The 17,849-nt window shown below is 40.3% G+C and overlaps 1 protein-coding gene across 4 annotated transcripts in view; it reads right to left on the reverse strand.

Moving 5' to 3' along the window:
* Nucleotides 1-17,849, reverse strand: part of LOC117561326 (E3 ubiquitin-protein ligase RNF31-like) — a 180,365-nt gene that overhangs the window by 143,368 nt on the left and 19,148 nt on the right. For all 4 annotated transcript variants that reach the window (XR_004571346.1, XM_034238625.1, XM_034238624.1 and 1 more), the window contains exons 2-4: nt 15,563-15,761; nt 14,669-14,815; nt 13,604-13,759 (exon numbers count right to left, since the gene is read on the reverse strand). Coding sequence is in view for 3 of the 4 variants with exons in the window: in XM_034238625.1 (XP_034094516.1) it covers nt 13,604-13,759; nt 14,669-14,815; nt 15,563-15,760 (501 nt within the window). In the remaining variant the exon portion in view is untranslated. The remainder of the gene's footprint in view (nt 1-13,603; nt 13,760-14,668; nt 14,816-15,562; nt 15,762-17,849) is intronic.

Genomic DNA, 17,849 nt, shown 5'->3' on the forward strand with positions numbered 1-17,849 from the left:
TGTTTAACAAACTTAAACTAGCTTTATTAAATGTCAGGTCTTTGGCAGGAAAAACATTTGTAATCAATGATTTTATCACTGAGCACAATCTCGATTTTATGTTTTTAACAGAAACTTGGATTGATCAAAATATTAGTGCAGCTGTTCTTATCGAATCAACCCTTCCCAACTTTAGTTTTATGAGTCAGGAAATAATGCATAAGAAAGGGGGTGGAGTTGCTATTCTGTTCAATGATTCCCTTCAATGCAGGAAGACATCGTATGGAAACTTTGATTATTTTGAATATGTGGCCCTTCGGCTGAAATGCTCCTCTCGAGCTCTGTTCCTAAATATCTATAGACCACCCAAATACTGTGCAAGCTTTTTTGATGACTTTACTGAACTGCTGTCTATAGTGTGTATTGACTTTGACCGTCTAGTCATTGTTGGTGATTTTAACATCCATGTTGACAACCCCCAGGACAGAGGGGCTAAAGAACTGTTTTGTGTTCTTGATAGCTATGGACTGACTCAGCATGTGATGGAGCCCACGCACAATAAGGGGCACACTCTGGACTTAATTATCTCAAAGGGTGTGAATATCTCTAAGGTTGTGGTGACTGATGTTGCACTCTCTGACCATTCCTGTGTTTTCTTTGAGAGCTCTATTTCTGTTCACAAAAATGTTCAAAAAGAGGTAACCACAAAGCGATATTTAACTGAAAATACTAGGGAAATGTTTACTCAGAATTTCTCTTCCACACTTGCCCCTGCCAACATCTCAGTAAATGAGCTAGTAGATCATTTTAATTCAAAAATTAAAAATGTTATAGATGCCATTAATCCAACTAAGGTAAAGGAAGTGACTGGCAAGAAAATATCTCTATGGAGAAAGGCCATGAGCGTGAAAACAGAAAAAAGAGAATGTCGAAAAGCTGAACGCAGGTGGCGAAAAACAAAACTCCAGGTTCACTTTGAAATCTATAAAGAGAGACTTGGCCTTTATAATTTGGAATTGAAAAACGCACGACAATCGTTCTTCTCTGACATCATTACCAAAAACAAAAACAACGCACGTGCCTTGTTTGCTACCGTCGACAGACTAACTAACCCCCCAGTGTCAGTAGCCTCTGAATTTCTATCCACCAGGGCGTGCAATGATTTTGCCTTCTTCACTGACAAAATTCAGAAAATCAGACAAGCAGTCAGTGCCTCTGCATCAGGAACAGCAAATGTGTTGTCCCTATCTCCACTTAACATCAATTCAGACATCATGACACAATTCCATCAGATTAATGATAAAAACCTAGAGGACATTATTCAACTTCTGAAATCCTCCTCCTGCTGCCTTGATATTATTCCAACAGGATTTTTCAAAGATGTTTTGCCTTGCATGGCCTCAGATCTACTTCATATAGTAAACAAATCTCTTCACTCAGGTATTTTTCCACAGGCCCTGAAAACTGCAGTCATTAAACCGCTCTTAAAAAAGAATAATCTAGATGCTTCAGTAATGAACAATTACAGGCCCATATCAAACCTCCCATTTCTAGGTAAAATCATTGAAAAAGTTGTTTTTCAACAGTTGAGTAATTTCTTGCATTTAAATAACTGTTTTGATGTGTTCCAGTCAGGCTTTCGTCCAAACCACAGCACTGAGACTGCTCTTGTAAAGGTCTTTAATGACATCCACTTAAACACAGACAGTGGCAGAACTTCAGTGTTAGTATTATTAGATCTCAGTGCTGCGTTTGACACTGTTGACCACAGCATATTACTAGACCGACTGGAAAACTGGGTGGGACTTTCGGAAACAGTTCTGAATTGGTTTGAATCCTACTTAAAGGACAGAAACAACTTTGTTTCTATAGGTAAATACACATCTGAGTTGACAAATATGACATGTGGGGTTCCTCAAGGCTCCATCTTGGGGCCTCTTCTCTTTAACATCTACATGCTACCACTGGCTCAGATAATGAAGAACAACAAAATAAGTTACCATAGCTATGCAGATGACACACAAATTTACGTAACAATTTCACCAGGAGACTATGCTCCAATTCAAACACTGAGTAGGTGCATTGAACAAATCAATGACTGGATGTGTCAGAACTTTCTCCAATTAAACAAAGATAAAACTGAGGTAATGGTTTTTGGAGCCAAGGCAGAACGTATCAAAGTTAGCGCTGAGCTTCAGTGTGCAATGTTCAAAACAACAGATACAGCCAGAAATCTAGGTGTAGTCATGGACTCTGACCTGAGTTTCAACAGTCACATTAAAACAGTTACTAAATCAGCCTACTATCACCTAAAGAATATATCTAGGATTAAAAGACTAATGTCACAGCAGGATTTGGAAAAACTTGTCCATGCTTTTATCTTCAGTAGACTCGACTACTGCAATGGTGTCTTCACAGGTCTCACTAAAAAAATCTATTAGGAAGCTGCAGCTGATTCAGAACGCCGCTGCTCGAGTCCTCACTAACACTAAGAAAGTGGATCACATCACTCCTGTTCTGAAGTCTTTACACTGGCTTCCTGTGTGTCAAAGAATAGATTTCAAAAATACTGCTGCTGGTTTATAAAGCACTGAATGGTTTAGGCCCAAAATACATTTCTGACCTCCTGCTAAATTATGAACCATCCAGATCTCTCAGGTCTTCAGGGACTGGTCAGCTTTCTGTCCCCAGAGTCAGAACTAAACATGGTAAAGCAGCATTCAGTTATTATGCTCCAAATATCTGGAACAAACTCCCAGAAACCTGCAGGTCCGCTGCAACTCTGACTACTTTTAAATCCAGGCTGAAGACTTTTCTTTTTGTCGCTGCTTTTAATTGAACTATTCATATCTTAGACTGCACTGTAACTTTTATCCATGTACTTTTTTCTTTTAATGTTTAATTGACTGCCATGTATTTTTTTTCTTTTAATGTTTATTTTATTAGCTTTTCTTTTTAATGACTGATTTTAAATGCCATTTTCTTAATCTCTTTCATTTTTTGTAAAGCACTTTGAATTGCCTTGTGTTGAAAAGTGCTATATAAATAAACTTGCCTTGCCTTGCCTTACAGATCTCTATAAAGTATATTCATTAATCGTTATTCTCTACTAATAATTAATCAAAGACTGTATATAATGACTATTTTGCACATCCCTTTCAAGATTTCAAGGTTTATTGACATATCATATACACAACTATGGTGTAGTTATGCAATGAATGAAAAACTTGGGTCGCAGGTTCCTCAACAGTGCATTACAAGACATCTATCAATATGTGTGTATACCTCCAGCAATGTTAACTATGTTTAAGCACTTATTTTAACTGATATTATACACATGTATTATACTCTTATAAGATGTATGTAGATAGTATAAGAAATGTGCAGAATAGGACAGTTTAATGGTGGAGGTATACACATATTGATATATGTCTTGTAATGCACTGTTGAGGAACCTGCTACCCTTGTCAGGTATTGAACAATCAATAAATAAAGAACACAGAATTATTAAATATAAAACACAGAATTTGTGTGATTATACTAAATGATTAACAAATAAACACCACTGCATATTTACAACTGTTACACATGCTGCTGTAACGCAAATGTTTCCAACTTGGGATCAATAAATAATAATAATTCCTTACATTTATTATAGCGCTTTTTCAATGACTCAAAGCGCTTTACATATACACACATTACACATATATCATACATGCAATGGTCAGATACTGTGGACAATACCCACAGGAGCAAGTTCAGGTGAAGTGTCTTGCCCAAGGACACACCGGCTTTACAGACGCAGCAGCGGCGGGTTTCACCCCTTGATCTGATGATCATTGCACAGCGCACTGCGCCACACCGTCCATCTTCACGCCTCGAGGTGCTTTTACAAGTACACATTGGTATTATACATGTACTGTGGACAATACCCACAGGAGCAAATCCGGGTGAAGTGTCTTGCCCAAGGACACAACGGCCTGACGCAGTGGCGGCAGGAGCGGGTTTCGAACTGGAGTACCCCAGCACTCCCCCTTGATCTGATGATCGGATGCACAGACCACTGCGCCACCCGTCCCAAAAAATAGAAAATAGAATAATACAGTCCTAATGGTGACAAACATGGTTAATTCCAATTGTCAAATGTACACACTGCGGGATTTGATCACCCTGACAGGGCCCTCCTGGGGTGAGAGTGTCTTGTGGTAATGGCCGAAACACTCGATGATCCCGAGGTCCAAAACTGATGATGTGTCAAAAAAATGAAATCAATGATTAATTAATTTGAAAAAGTAATGAATTTGGAAAACATTATAATTTAAGGAAAGATCAGGATTAAAATCTAAATTTAAATTAGATCAAACTTAATTAATTAAACGTGGTGCCGACTGACCTCTGTTCTTTACGTTTGGTCTCTATGGTTACCCTAGTCTACAGGGATAGCACGGTTTAGTGCATATTCCTGGTTCTCACTTTTCACCTTTTCTCACTTTTTTTAGGGGTGCATTTACGTAGTCTCGTTGTGCCTCTTCACTTTTACACTCTGGGGGTCAGAGTTCATATGGCGAGGGATTCCATTGGCGGCATGCGCCGGCCTGTGCCTTTTAACCGTGTACTTCTATTAGAACTGCTCGGGTCTTGATAGATTGAGTGGGGAAGTTCATGAGATATTTCTGGAAAATAAAGTATATCTTATCTTAAGATGATCGATGGCTACTGCCATATTTGCTAAATGTGCCTCTGAACCTTGACAAGTACATGTTTCCGGCTTATCAATTAACAACAGGAGGGGTCACAGACATAAGAACAGCTGTTAAATAAAGCTCTTCTGACCTTAGCTGGCATGTGGGTATATATTAATGCTGCCCATTATGGGCACAAGCAATTTTCACCCATTTATTAATTATATGTTTTACATTTGAGTGTTTCCTATCCCCTAAACCTCCAGGGACGTGCCATAGAGAACATGTTGCGAAACACAATAGCCAGCATGTGTAGTAGGACGGGGGTGGACCCATTCAAATCCAGTTTTGGACAGTCTGCCGTGGTTCCATCCCATTTCAAGTGCTGTTCGACGCTTGGCGTAACCCTCGGAGCACACTCAAACATCCAATCACAGAGCTTGAGGACTATCACGGGGTTTGTCAAGTGAAGCAGAGAGAATACTTACTTCCGGGTGTAATATTCTCTAAAGCAAATGAGCTGCTCCGACCCTCGGTCCTGACGGACTCCAACTTGTGTTTATTAATCAAACAAATAAATAAACACAAGGATAATTATGTGTTATTGTTGAGTAAATGGAGAATTGCACAGGGGAAAATAACGTATGCCACAATTTTAGATGCGGATTTTGTTAAACTAATACGTTTGCGCTGTGGACCAACACTATACATTGACGGGGGAGGGGGTAGCAATAAAGATAACACCATTAAACAGTTACACAACATAACAGAAATAATATCGATAGCAGCGTCCCTAGCAACCACCTTGGTAACAATGAAAACGTTGAATGGACACAATTTCCTGAAGTAATCTTCGTAATAACTAGCAAACTAAAGATCATGTACATCCACTGCACACATAATCTGAAATAACAACTCATATTTCTCGCATCAAATGACATCAAAACGCATTTTAATGGCCAAACTAACCTTAAAATAGGCATTTTCCACCGAGAATAAAACGAATGTCGGCCATGTTTTTCTTTCTGCAGGGAGAAATTTGAAGATCACGTGACAGACGCCAGCCATTGGAATGAATGGTGAAAAAAAAAACATAGGGATCTTCCAATTTCAGAGGTGTTTTTGTAGAAATACTACGTCCCAAGTTGTGGACCAACGTAGTTATTACACGTTTTTTTGTGAGACTGGGTTGGTCTTGCTCGTTCTTTCGCTTCCCGTCTGACGAAAGGACCAGGAGTGGCTGGATCAAGTTAGCTACCTAGCTAGTAGCTAGCACGTTAGTTAGCATTACAGCCTTGTCATTTTTATTAGCCTTAATATGAAGTAACATCAAGTAACCCCAAATGTTAAACAGTAAGAGTAGTAGTCATATTTCGTAAACCCTTTGAAGAGTAATGTCACCGGTGTGATCATTCTATAATACACAATGTAAGCCCGGGGGAGAAATGCTAACGCTGACGCTAGCATCGGTGATCGCCGATCTTTTCTACTTCATGCTATCTGCACAAATGGTTGACATTAAACATTAAAAAGACCAGGCAGTTCAGAGAGAATCAAAGGCAGGCAGGCAGCTTTGCATGACATTCTTCTGGACGTGTTTCATTGTGGTGATAGTGAGGGTAGACAACAAGTTTTGTTGACAGGACAGTAGTGACGGCCATCTTGGTGACGTGTGTTGTTCTGCAAGACCAGAGATGTAGTTCATTGAGCGTTTCACACAAACAAATGTGTACAGTTACTTCACAGTTTTACGACACTTTTTTTTTTTTGACTTGCAAAATGATCTTTTAAATTGACAAACATCATATGTGCAATTCGTGGCACAATTCAAACGGGATCGAAAGATAATCTTTCTCTCTCCATTGACTTCAATACATAATTTTTCCGAAATAAGGTCCCATGGAGGTCCACCGGAAAGGGAGGGACTTCGCCACTCTATATGGCAATTGGCAATTTGACTTATACAACATTCGCAAGTTGTACATTTGACTCATACAATAACCCACCTTCGAGTGATGCTAGTTTCTTCATGTTTTGTTTTGTTTCCCTCTTGCTTGCGCCGGACTGAAACTGTCTTTTCACCGACATCTCTTCACCTGCACTAGTGACCATATCAAAGCCGTGATTGATCAGATGTCGATTCATTGCAACGGTGTCGGGTTACAGACGTGCTCCCCTTGTCACCTCTCACTCTCGCGTGTCAGCGGGGGGTGCGCGGAAAACTGAGCGGAGAACTGCGCACAGCAGCTGAGGCCCTCTGGGCGGGGCCCCCTGCGCAAGGCGGGCCCCCATGAAGCCTGCGTGATTCGCCTGTAGGGAGGGGCGCCCCTGGAATACCTTAACCTAAAGTATTCTTTAATGTGTTAATAAAGGTTAATTAGTTTGTCTGTTTTGCACATCCTCATATGAATATCTTTGTACATCCAGCACTAAACTGTTTTATTGTAGAGATCACTTACAGTATCTTCTTGATTTTTTATATTCTATATTTCTATCATTGACCTTCTACTTTCCCCCTATGAAAGTATGTACTCTTAATATTTTTTTCATCAAATAACATTATTCAACAAAAATAACATTATTCAACAAAAATAATTCAATGACGTGCATTAACCACTAGGCGGTACACACAAGGTACACACAGCATACTAATAATAACTTTGTATTATTAGTAGGGCTTTCAAACGATTACAAATTTTAATCAGATTAATCACAGCTTAAAAATTAATTAATCATGATTAATCACCATTCGAACTATGTCCAAAATATGCCATTTATTTATGTATATTGTTGTGGGAATGGAAAGATAAATGAAAGAAGGCGGATATATCCATTTAACATACAGTATCTATGTTTATTATAACATTTTTCTGCGTGTCAAAATGAAAGACAACCCACACACCTATCAATCATCAAACCGTGGGGTCTTAATTCATTATGTGTTGATTTCTATCAATGGGGGAGTACTTCAGGAAAGTCGACAGAGGGGGGGGCGGTGGCGGCTAGTGGAGTACTTCGTGACCACAGAGTGTGAACGTTGTGATCAGCTGTTTTAGGGCAGTTCTCCAGTGAAGGGGGGGGAGTCTCCCTCCGCAGCCGGTTGGCGTAGTTTTGGCACAATTCCGTTGTACAGACCGACGTTAACAGCAGCCCTGTCTGTGCACACGGAGACCGACTCTGTCGTCCGGTGATCTAACCGCCTTCTGGAAAAGCTTCACAAGTACGTCGGTACGCAAATGCGCTTTGTGACACAAGTGACGGTACGCATTTCAGAGAGATTACGCACATAACCTGCGTACCAGTTATGTGCACCCCTGTACTACAGCAAAAGTATTCTCCGTCGCGACTTCCTGCAACAACACCACGCCGTTATCAAAGATGTTCTATTGAGAAGACGATCACTACGTGACAAAAGTTTTCAAAAACCGTGGCTACTGAAATCAATCTTACTAACTGCTGTCTGTGCAATTTACTACGCGCGAGTTGGCAGACTTTATTTTGCTTACTTTAACATCATTTTTCATGGTGGGGCTAAGCCATTTCTGGTGTAGCCTACCCCAGCCATACCCTGGCGCTGCCACTGGTGGCACGTATGGGGCGGGCAATTCTGCACATGCGTTAAATGCGTTAAATATTTTAACGCGATAATTTTGACAGCACTAATTATTAGTGTAGGACACTTATGTATGTATAACATCTGAAGATATTTAGTTTTAATCATGTTTTTACATAATTTTACAGGATATTGCTGTACTTGCTTACTATTTCTCATGTTTTACTTCTACACATTTACTTCTACTTCTATCTGATTTGTAAAACATCACAGAGAGAAAGGTATATCCGTCATTTAATGGTAAGCTATTGAAATTGTGATTCCATAGATGTGTCTCCCATCGCCCAAATCCCCTGACTATTCTCTCAACTCAGTATTTACGTTCTTATATTCAAAGAAAATCAGTAATATCTTTAAAAACGTGCATTGCGGCTAAAACATCCAATCAGCGAGCTGAGGATCTTTCCTATGTCTGTTTCCGGTATTGTGCCTGTAATGAGAGTTCACATTTATGCTACATTGAAGGGTGGAATTGACTACACATCTTCAGAAACATAATTTGCTTCAGATATAACTCATAGCAAATAAAGTATAAAAATATAAGTAATACAAAGATAAAACACTGGCATGTAATTTACGTTAGAATAAATAGAATGGTTTTGAATAATAGATGAGAGTAAAATCTACGTCACTTTACAGCCCCGCCCACTTTTGGGGAAACCAACGCTGTCATTTGAACGGCGATCAAGCCTGAAGCCACAGAGATCTTCTGTTACTGTCCTTTCTGCTTAGAGGAAGTACAGAAACACGTAACTCTGGATTTGTTTTAATGTTTGAGGTGCAATAAACGACACGGCAGCTTTTTGGCATGTTCAAACTATTATTTTCTGCCTCGCTCATGAGAGTAACAGCTGGCGAAATTACAGCCTCGCCTACTGATTTTAATTTAACCATATATCGAGCCTGATTCTCGATTTCAAATGTGTGCTCTAAAATGATATTTATAAATGACTATTATCATTATTATAAGCAAGACAATAAATGGCAAAGATATGTAGAAAATTGAAGTTCCCCTTCAATTCATGTTCTCAGAATTGAAGGGGAAAAACACAAAAACATTGTACACAATTTAAACCTATCAATGTTGTTTAATTAACAAGGATAATCTGGTGTTTTTGAGTTGATGAGTAGTGGAGATCTCACTGTCAAATCAATTGACAGTAAGGAGAATACTTACTTCCGGGTGTACAATTCTCCGTTATCCAATGGGAATGGACGCTCACATTGCCTTTAAGAGCTGCCGACATAAATGGATGCGGTGCTTCCCTGAGCGTCAAATACCGCCGCCGATGGGAATACATTGCAATCAGTTGAAAGCTCTTTGCGTCCGTTTATGAAGCTGAAGGAGCCTCGGCGCGTCACAACTGCACGCCACGGGACCCTGACCAAGCGTCGCTCCTGGACGTTTAGGGAGTGAGAGTGTGTTGGCCAGGGATGTCCTGCAAGCCCCCTCCTGTTTGCGCTCTTTATAGAGCCTCTGGGCCAAATGATAAGGCAAAAATGATCAAATACATGGAGTCTTATTGGCAGGAGAAAACAATAAAGCGATGTTCGTGGACGACGTCCTTGTGTACCTGACTCGCCCGGCCCACTCTCTTCCTGTTTTGCTGCAAACACTGTCAGAGTTTGGAGCAGTATCAGGCTACATTTAATTATAGGACCAGCCAGCAATTCAAAGACAAATATGCCATTAGGGAGGTCGACAGTTTGAAATACCTGGGTGTGCAGATTCCAAGGGATCTAACAAACCTAACCTCCAAAAATTATGACCCACTGCTTTCCAACATTAGGAAAGGAAAGTGGATTTCAGGTTTCCTGTGGCAGGGAAAGAAACCAAGAGTTAGGTACAAAACCCTACAGGTTCCCAGAGACAAGGGGGCCTTGCCCTCCCTTGTCTTAAAACATACTATCAAGCAGCTCAGATTAAACCTTTGATAAATATATGCAATCCCGCCTATTTAGCAATATGGAAATTAATTGAGTGTCAATACTCAACCAAGGTCCCACTACAGGAAGTTATTGGTGACAGTGAATTGAGGCACCACCTGGGGGAACAATCCAACCCATGTCTAGATCTGTCTAAGACATTTGGGACCATAGAACCTTACTCGCTGATCAGTTGGGTGGCCTGGGATCCAGGTTTTTATTCCAAACAGGCTTGATGCACATTTAAAAAAATGGCAGGTGCAGGGCCTGAATATTTATTTGGATTTATTTGAAAAAAACACACTTAAAAGCTTCCATAATCTAAGGGATCAATACGGCTTCCGATGTTTGCAGCTCAGACATCATGTGGATAAACTGTTTAGTAAAGAGGATATGGTAAAATCACTATCTGGAACTGGTATATTAAGAGTTTTTATTTCGGCATACAGAGCTGACCAACATCACAAGATTATTTCTAAGTTGTATGAGAGCCTCCAAGTGGGGTGAACACATCCTACATAAAGGAAAAGTGGGAAAGTGAAGGAAACTTTGTCTTATCAGTAGAACAGTGAGAACACTTAAATGAAAGGCAATGGAAATCAACCAACTCACTAACATGGAGAGTTTAACTGGAAAAATCTGGTCAGACACCAGTGCAGCCAAGGAGGTGTTATGTCTCGCAAATTATGTTAAGTTTATTTTATTGTTTTTGTCTTTGTCTTGTGACTTTCCCCTTTATTTTGAATAGTAACCTTCCCTCTCGTATCAGATACTCTGACCTCCCTTCCTTGTGTGTCTACCCCACCCCTGATTGTTTCCACCTGTTCCCCATTACCTTGTGTATTTATTGTCCTCGTCTCCCTTTGTCCTGTGCCAGTTCGTTTCGTTCCTTGTGACAAACACCAGCGTTATCTTGCCAGGAATACTCCCAAGCAGAGCTTTGAGCCACGTCTTCTTTAAGTATTTTGTCATTCATGCTCCTAGTGTTTTTCCTCATTAACAATGATTTTGTTTTGATACTGTTTTTCCTCATTAAGAGTGATTTTGTTTTGATACTGTTTTTCCTCATTAAGAGTGATTTAGCTTTTTGTACCGTTGTAGTTGAGCTTTGGTTTGAATAAACCCTTTTTTGTTTAAACCTGTGTGAGTCGTGCATTTGAGTTCAAACCCGTTTACTCAGTCGTAACAGGAGGGGGCAGATAGTGTGCTGGAGAGGCTGTGGATCAGTGAGGGCCACCATCATGTGTTTTGGGAATGCCCTGGGATTGTTCACTATTGGGACTCAATAAGAGATGGAATGGAAAGAGTTTAAAAAAATGTAGATTGACCTTTGCTTTCAAGTACTGTACCTGGGTAAGATGCCACAACAGCTTCTTGGTTTCTCTAAAATGTACATGTTTAAAGTAATGCTAGTCACCAGTAAAAAAGCCATAATGAAAAAATGGTTAAGCCAAGTACCACCAACTCTAGCAGACTGGTTTAATGTGATGCACGAGATTTTTGTTATGTAAAAATTAACATTTGCTCTAAGACACAAGACAGACACATTTGACAAGTGTTGGAAGGGATGGATTGAGTTTGTAAAACCGTATAGACAAGACTTCAACTAAAAACTATATTTGTAATGTAATTCCCCCTGGTTCTCTGCTACACACAGTTTTGATTATTGTTGTGTAACTTCATGTTCATTTGTCTGTATTTGCATTATTTGTTTTGTATAATTTCAAAAAAAGGTTAGGACGGGTCAAAATGAACTGGATTGAAACAACTATAGACATGACCAGGATCCTAGAGATGTGCATGCTCGCTCACTAACACACACTAAATAAAATGGGACCATAATCAATTTTACCAACATCATCTGTGTTAACACTGCACTGAAAAGGCTGCTATGAGAAGGCAATTGTCAGTGCAGAGGTGGATTAGTGGAGTAAGAAGCGTTTACACTTCTCTACAAGAATGTGGTGCACAATGGGCAACGTTTTTAAAGCTTTCTGTGACTCTGCAGCAAAGTTGGGGCAGAAAAATAACGGTGCAGGGGCAATGAGAAATATTAAGAATGCTCATGCTGTGCTGCCAACATAACACACACACACACACACACACACACACACACACACACACACACACACACACACACACACACACACACACACACACACACACATACACACACACACACTGCCCATGTTTAACAATGTGCAAATAACAACTACCATAGAGCAATGCTCATACAACTGCTGCCTGACGCAGGGTTTCCCACACATAGACTTTACTTGGGCGGGCCGCCCAGGTATATTAACGGCCGCTCAAGTATATTTCACGACCCATTTAGGTCCGCGACCACGACGCCATCTGCGATCGATTAACTTGTGGACAATGATCCCTCGCTCTACGCCTCCTGTACCCAGTCCCAGACTGGCCATCGGGAGGACCGGGGGGTTTCCCGATGGCCTGGCCTGTTAAGTGGCCTGCTGGCCTGAGGATTTTTTGGGTGACTGGCTGTCCACATGATGTGGCCTGCCGACATGGCCACTGTCATACAGATCATAAATCAAAGCCCTTGATTGGTCTCTCTGTGTCATTCAAGCTCAGGATAACCTCAGCTCAGGTGAGGTAAAGGACTCTCTGAGTGTTTAGATAGTTCACTTAGTCTAAGTTCTCAGTGGTTCTCAAACGGTGTGGTCACCATTTATGTAAACATATATTTCCATTTGAGGGTGTCAGTGTTTTTTCATATTGGAAATGGTTTGTTCTTGGTTATGGCCATGATTTTATGATTATTGAAATGTATACAGTTCTGTTTCATATAGGTGTTTCCATAGATCTAGTCTCTTTATTTTCCCCTCAAAGTGCACCAGATTGATGCATTTAACTCCAAAATGTAATAAAATCTTGCCGGGGGAACATGCCCCCAGACACCCCTAGAGGATTTGAGGTCCACCCCCACTTAAAATCACATGGACATGTTCCTAAATACATTTGCCATTTTTTTTAAATAGTAACCCATGTCCATATGTTTATTTGTGGGCAGTAGATTTAAACTATAGGGCTATCACTATGGGCCCTGCCTGTACCTGTTTGCTCTGCCATGGCGTGAAGGGTCTGCTAACAAGCGACCAACAGAAAGGTTAATGTTAATGTTGTTGCACGTCACAAAGGCACGTCACCTCAACCCCCACCCCCCCCCCCCCTACCACCACCCAAGTATATTTCAGATCTGTGGGAAACACTGCTGACGAATGAATCGTTTTTCTACCGATGCAAAGACGCTACAGTCGATGCATCGCAAGTTCAACCCAAACTGTAGCCGATGTGCACTCTTTCAACCAGTGCACTCGGATTTTGAACGTTTATGCCGGTGCACTGATGCGAATCGGTGAATCTTAAAACACACACACACCTTGGTAAGCATTTCTAGTTCCATCCTCAGACTCATCACTTCCAGCGTCACTGCAGCAACTCGGCCAACATCAGGATCTGTGACATCATCGGGGAAGCTGAGCCCATCTGGCTGCTGATTGGAGTAACCATAGAGACAAAGCACTGCTCGTCCTCCCTGAAAGCAGAAAAACAAATCCATTTTTTTTTTTTTTCCCCAAACATCAAGGTAAGAGGGTGGACCTTCCCAGGCGCTACAGTATATGTATAAGTTCTGTCAGTCAGCACAGGAGAGGGGCAGGATAGAGACAACTGTAGCAGTCTCAGAGCAGGATAAAGACACATTTAGGACAAGATCAGGACAGGATCAGTGTACGTATGGGACAGGTTCAGGACAGGGTTGGAACAGGTTTTTGTGCAGTTTCAGTGGAGGTAATTGGACAGGTTCGGGACAATTTTGGGAGAAGTTCACGACAGGACCGAGCATAATATATTCAGGGCATCTCACCATCGATACAATGTGTGGAATATTGCAGAAAAAAATATCTGTAGCATACACATGTTTATGATACTTTGACACTAGGTGTTGCTCAAAAGGATAATCACCATGTATTACCACCACCTTGTGATTTTTGGAGCAGAAATCCCATCATCATCTATCAAATATCACATATATCACCAGCAAGTAAAAAGCTAACATTAGGCAGTAAGAGAACATCTAAAGGCTAATGTTGTGCGTGATGACGTTTAGTAGTCTCATTTAGTGACTTGTTAGCAACCCGTGTTTATGTGACACATAGAAGCTTCAGACATTCACCAGTGGGGTGTTTACTGACGTATTTTATGTCATAGAAAAAAACATAAAAATATCTTCAGCTTGTGTTAACCACAGATCTTATACCAGGCAACTAATAAAAACACATAAAAACAATGTTGAAAATGCTACCCGGGTGTAAAACATATTCCTGCATCACTCCATATGCCGTGAGGCTTAAACATAAAGATGTTTTTGTATTGTGTTGTTGCAAATTATTTCAAATTCCCTAGTTTTTTTTAAAACTATACTATACCTTGTATGTATTGTTACCTGAATAGCATCAACAGTGGCCCTGAACACTGGGTTGTTGTGCTTCACAGTCCTCCAGTACTTTGGCCTGTTGGGATTTGTCAGATTACAGCCATACTTTTCTAGGATATTCAACGCTGTAGACAAGCGCTGGAGAGAGGCAAGGGTCTGAGGAAGGAATACAGAGAGAAGAAAACATGACCAAAGGTTAAAAAGCTTTACGCTTCAAGTTAAATTAGTATAAATGCTCATCGAATCTCACATCCACAGAGCAGAGAATGTAACACTTAGAAAAAGAGACAACGATTGTGTCAGCTGGACCTCTTTTTTTCTACTTTTGGTGTTATGTACAGCGGAAGTGGGGTCTCTAGTTATCTATGTTATCTTTGTGCATATGCTTCTCCGGCTTTCCTACAGATTAAGTGTTTGCTTTATACACAGAATGAATGCATTGAGATAAAGTTGTAATTCTATGATGTGCTGGGAGCTACCATGCAAGCGTCAGTGCATCCCAGATGTTGATGCCCCAACAGTACTCCCCCCATACAGTTTTAACCGGTCATTGTCAGATTGACTTAAAAACTCCAGGCAGACAGAAATTCTCACACCTATTAGGGATTTATAACTATACAGTCATTAGTAAACATGTTTGTTTTGTGAAACTGTGTCGGTGTCAATGAAGGGACATGTTCATTGATTGTTCAGAGCAGAGCTGTAACAGAGATTCCCAACAGCTATCAACATGCAACGCTATATGCTAATATGATAAGCAGCATTGATGTAATTGACTGAAGTTATAGCGTCATATGTTCCAGTATGCATTAATTGATGTTTTACAGAGACAATGCACATAATGCATTGCTGCAAATATGCATTTCCAGGTGAGGATACTCTTTGTGCACTTGTTTCTCTCACCTCCTTCCGGTTGCTTCCGAAGCTGTTTTCTATGACCATGGTCTCTGCGGCGATGTGGCAGTATTTGGAGCAGGGCGGTAAAGGCAGATATGAAATAGCCATCACCCCCACCCTCACCTCTGATACCCTCCCACCAGAGTAGAGACACACCTCAGCCCGACTCCGCACCTCCTGCAGCTGCTCCGACAGAGACGGCATTCTGCACACACACACACACACACACACACACACACACACACACAACACACACACACACACACACACACACACACACACACACACACACACACACACACACACACACACACACACACACACACACACACACACACACACACACACACACACACACACACACACACACACACACACACACACACACACACACGTACATTGTTAACCAATCAAAGGCTCAGTTTGTGGCTGCTTAGCATGAAGACACTTGGTGATGCAGGTTAATGGAAATGTCATTCATTTGCAGGCATTTGGTCATACACCCAAACATTTTACATATTCACCTAAGCATGAGCTAGAGTTAGAGTTCAAGAATCACCAAATGTATGTAGATAATTAATGTATGAGCTCATGGTTTCCTTGCGTCTCTCCATGCTTCCCTGGTGGTGGGAGGAACTAAACGCAGGGAAACGACGGAAGTCAGGGACGCAAGGATTCCATTTAATCGACCTGAGATATGGGCTGCATTTCAGGTCGATTATTTTAATTTCCTCGCTCGTCGGTCCCATGGATGTATAATAAGAACTGGATACAGCGTGGGAGGCGGGGCCTCATTCATTCCTATGAGAGTTGCTCAATGGCGCATGATGACAAAATGGCCCAACTTTTGAGAGAGCGAAACGTCACAGATTACCCAGCATGCCTGAGAAGTACAGGCATGCTCATAGCGCTCATAGCGCATGCGCAACTTTAACCACGCCCCCCAAAAGGCTCGTTCACATCAAGCACGTCAATTTGCGTACACGTAACAGCAACGCGCGTTCATGACAGCATGGTACTGGATTGTTATTATGATGGATTTGATATTAACGAGGCGGCAGTTAGCAGCTAGCGGCTAGCTAGTAATTATGCTAATTTACACATCAGTCGTTATTTACTTTTATATTACGCTGATGTAACAGGATCTAGTGATATCCAAGCAACAGAGCTTCATTTAGCATGATACTTGTGTGGGTTGTACATGAAACCACTTGGTAATATATAAAAATATATGTACTTTGAGTTATGATCAATTGTGATTTAAATCTTTATCTAAAAAGTAAAGCTGATGATGGATTACTGTGGTGGAGTTAAAATAACAATAGCCTATTTCTCTTTGAAATGTGATGGAGTAAAAGGATAGTAACTGTAATTAATCATGTTAAGTACCCCACAAGTAACTAAAACATATAATACTTGAAGGAAAGGTGTAAAATGTTTCCATAAATACCAATATCACACAGTACAACACCCCTTGTTGTTAAATACCAACCATGTGTATGTATGTATATATATATATATATATGCCGATAAAAAACTGTGTAATATACCTGGCTGCTAAATCCTCCAAAATGTTACAGGATGTGTATTTTGTAAAATGTGTAACTTTTTTTATTATAATTTCTTGTTTTTAATCTTTAATACTTTTATTATGCATACTTTAAGTAACATTAGGCTGTCTTAGGCTCTTTTCTGCTGTAACAATATAAATGTATTCTGATTCTGATCTAATTGATATGTTTTTATCACAGTTTGTTTCCCTATATTGCGACACTTGTTTTGTTTAAGATTATTTCTCCTCTTTTTTACAGACATCCCCAACCATAGTGGAATGCTGTTGTAAAGGATTTCCTTATGACTGTTGTAAGTTAACTTATTTATTCTATATCTTCTTCTATATTTGTATTTGAATGTATGTCACAGTCCTCTGTTTATTTATTGTTAAGCAACGCAACACATGGTTTTCAACAGTGGAACGATTTATGTGAATGTCAACAGCAACATCCCAAGCTTCTTTCTAGCCAATATTTATTATGTTGTATCTGTACCTTCAACTGTAACTGAAAGTTACATTTGGTGTATTTTGTTTGCAAGTCTGTGTTCAACATACTACTTGGAGTACGCTTAACGCGGCACAAGTCTGTACTGAACATGGACACGCAAAATTCTAAACAAGTATTTGTTCATATCTGATACCAAATCTTGCTGCAATATTGCCACACTGGAGATGTATAGTGTATGTAGTTAAGGGTTTAGTTATTGTATATTTCAATTGTGTTATTTGTGTTAAATG

Source organism: Gymnodraco acuticeps, unplaced genomic scaffold, assembly GCF_902827175.1.
Source record: "Gymnodraco acuticeps unplaced genomic scaffold, fGymAcu1.1, whole genome shotgun sequence".
NCBI classification, from domain to species: domain Eukaryota; kingdom Metazoa; phylum Chordata; class Actinopteri; order Perciformes; family Bathydraconidae; genus Gymnodraco; species Gymnodraco acuticeps.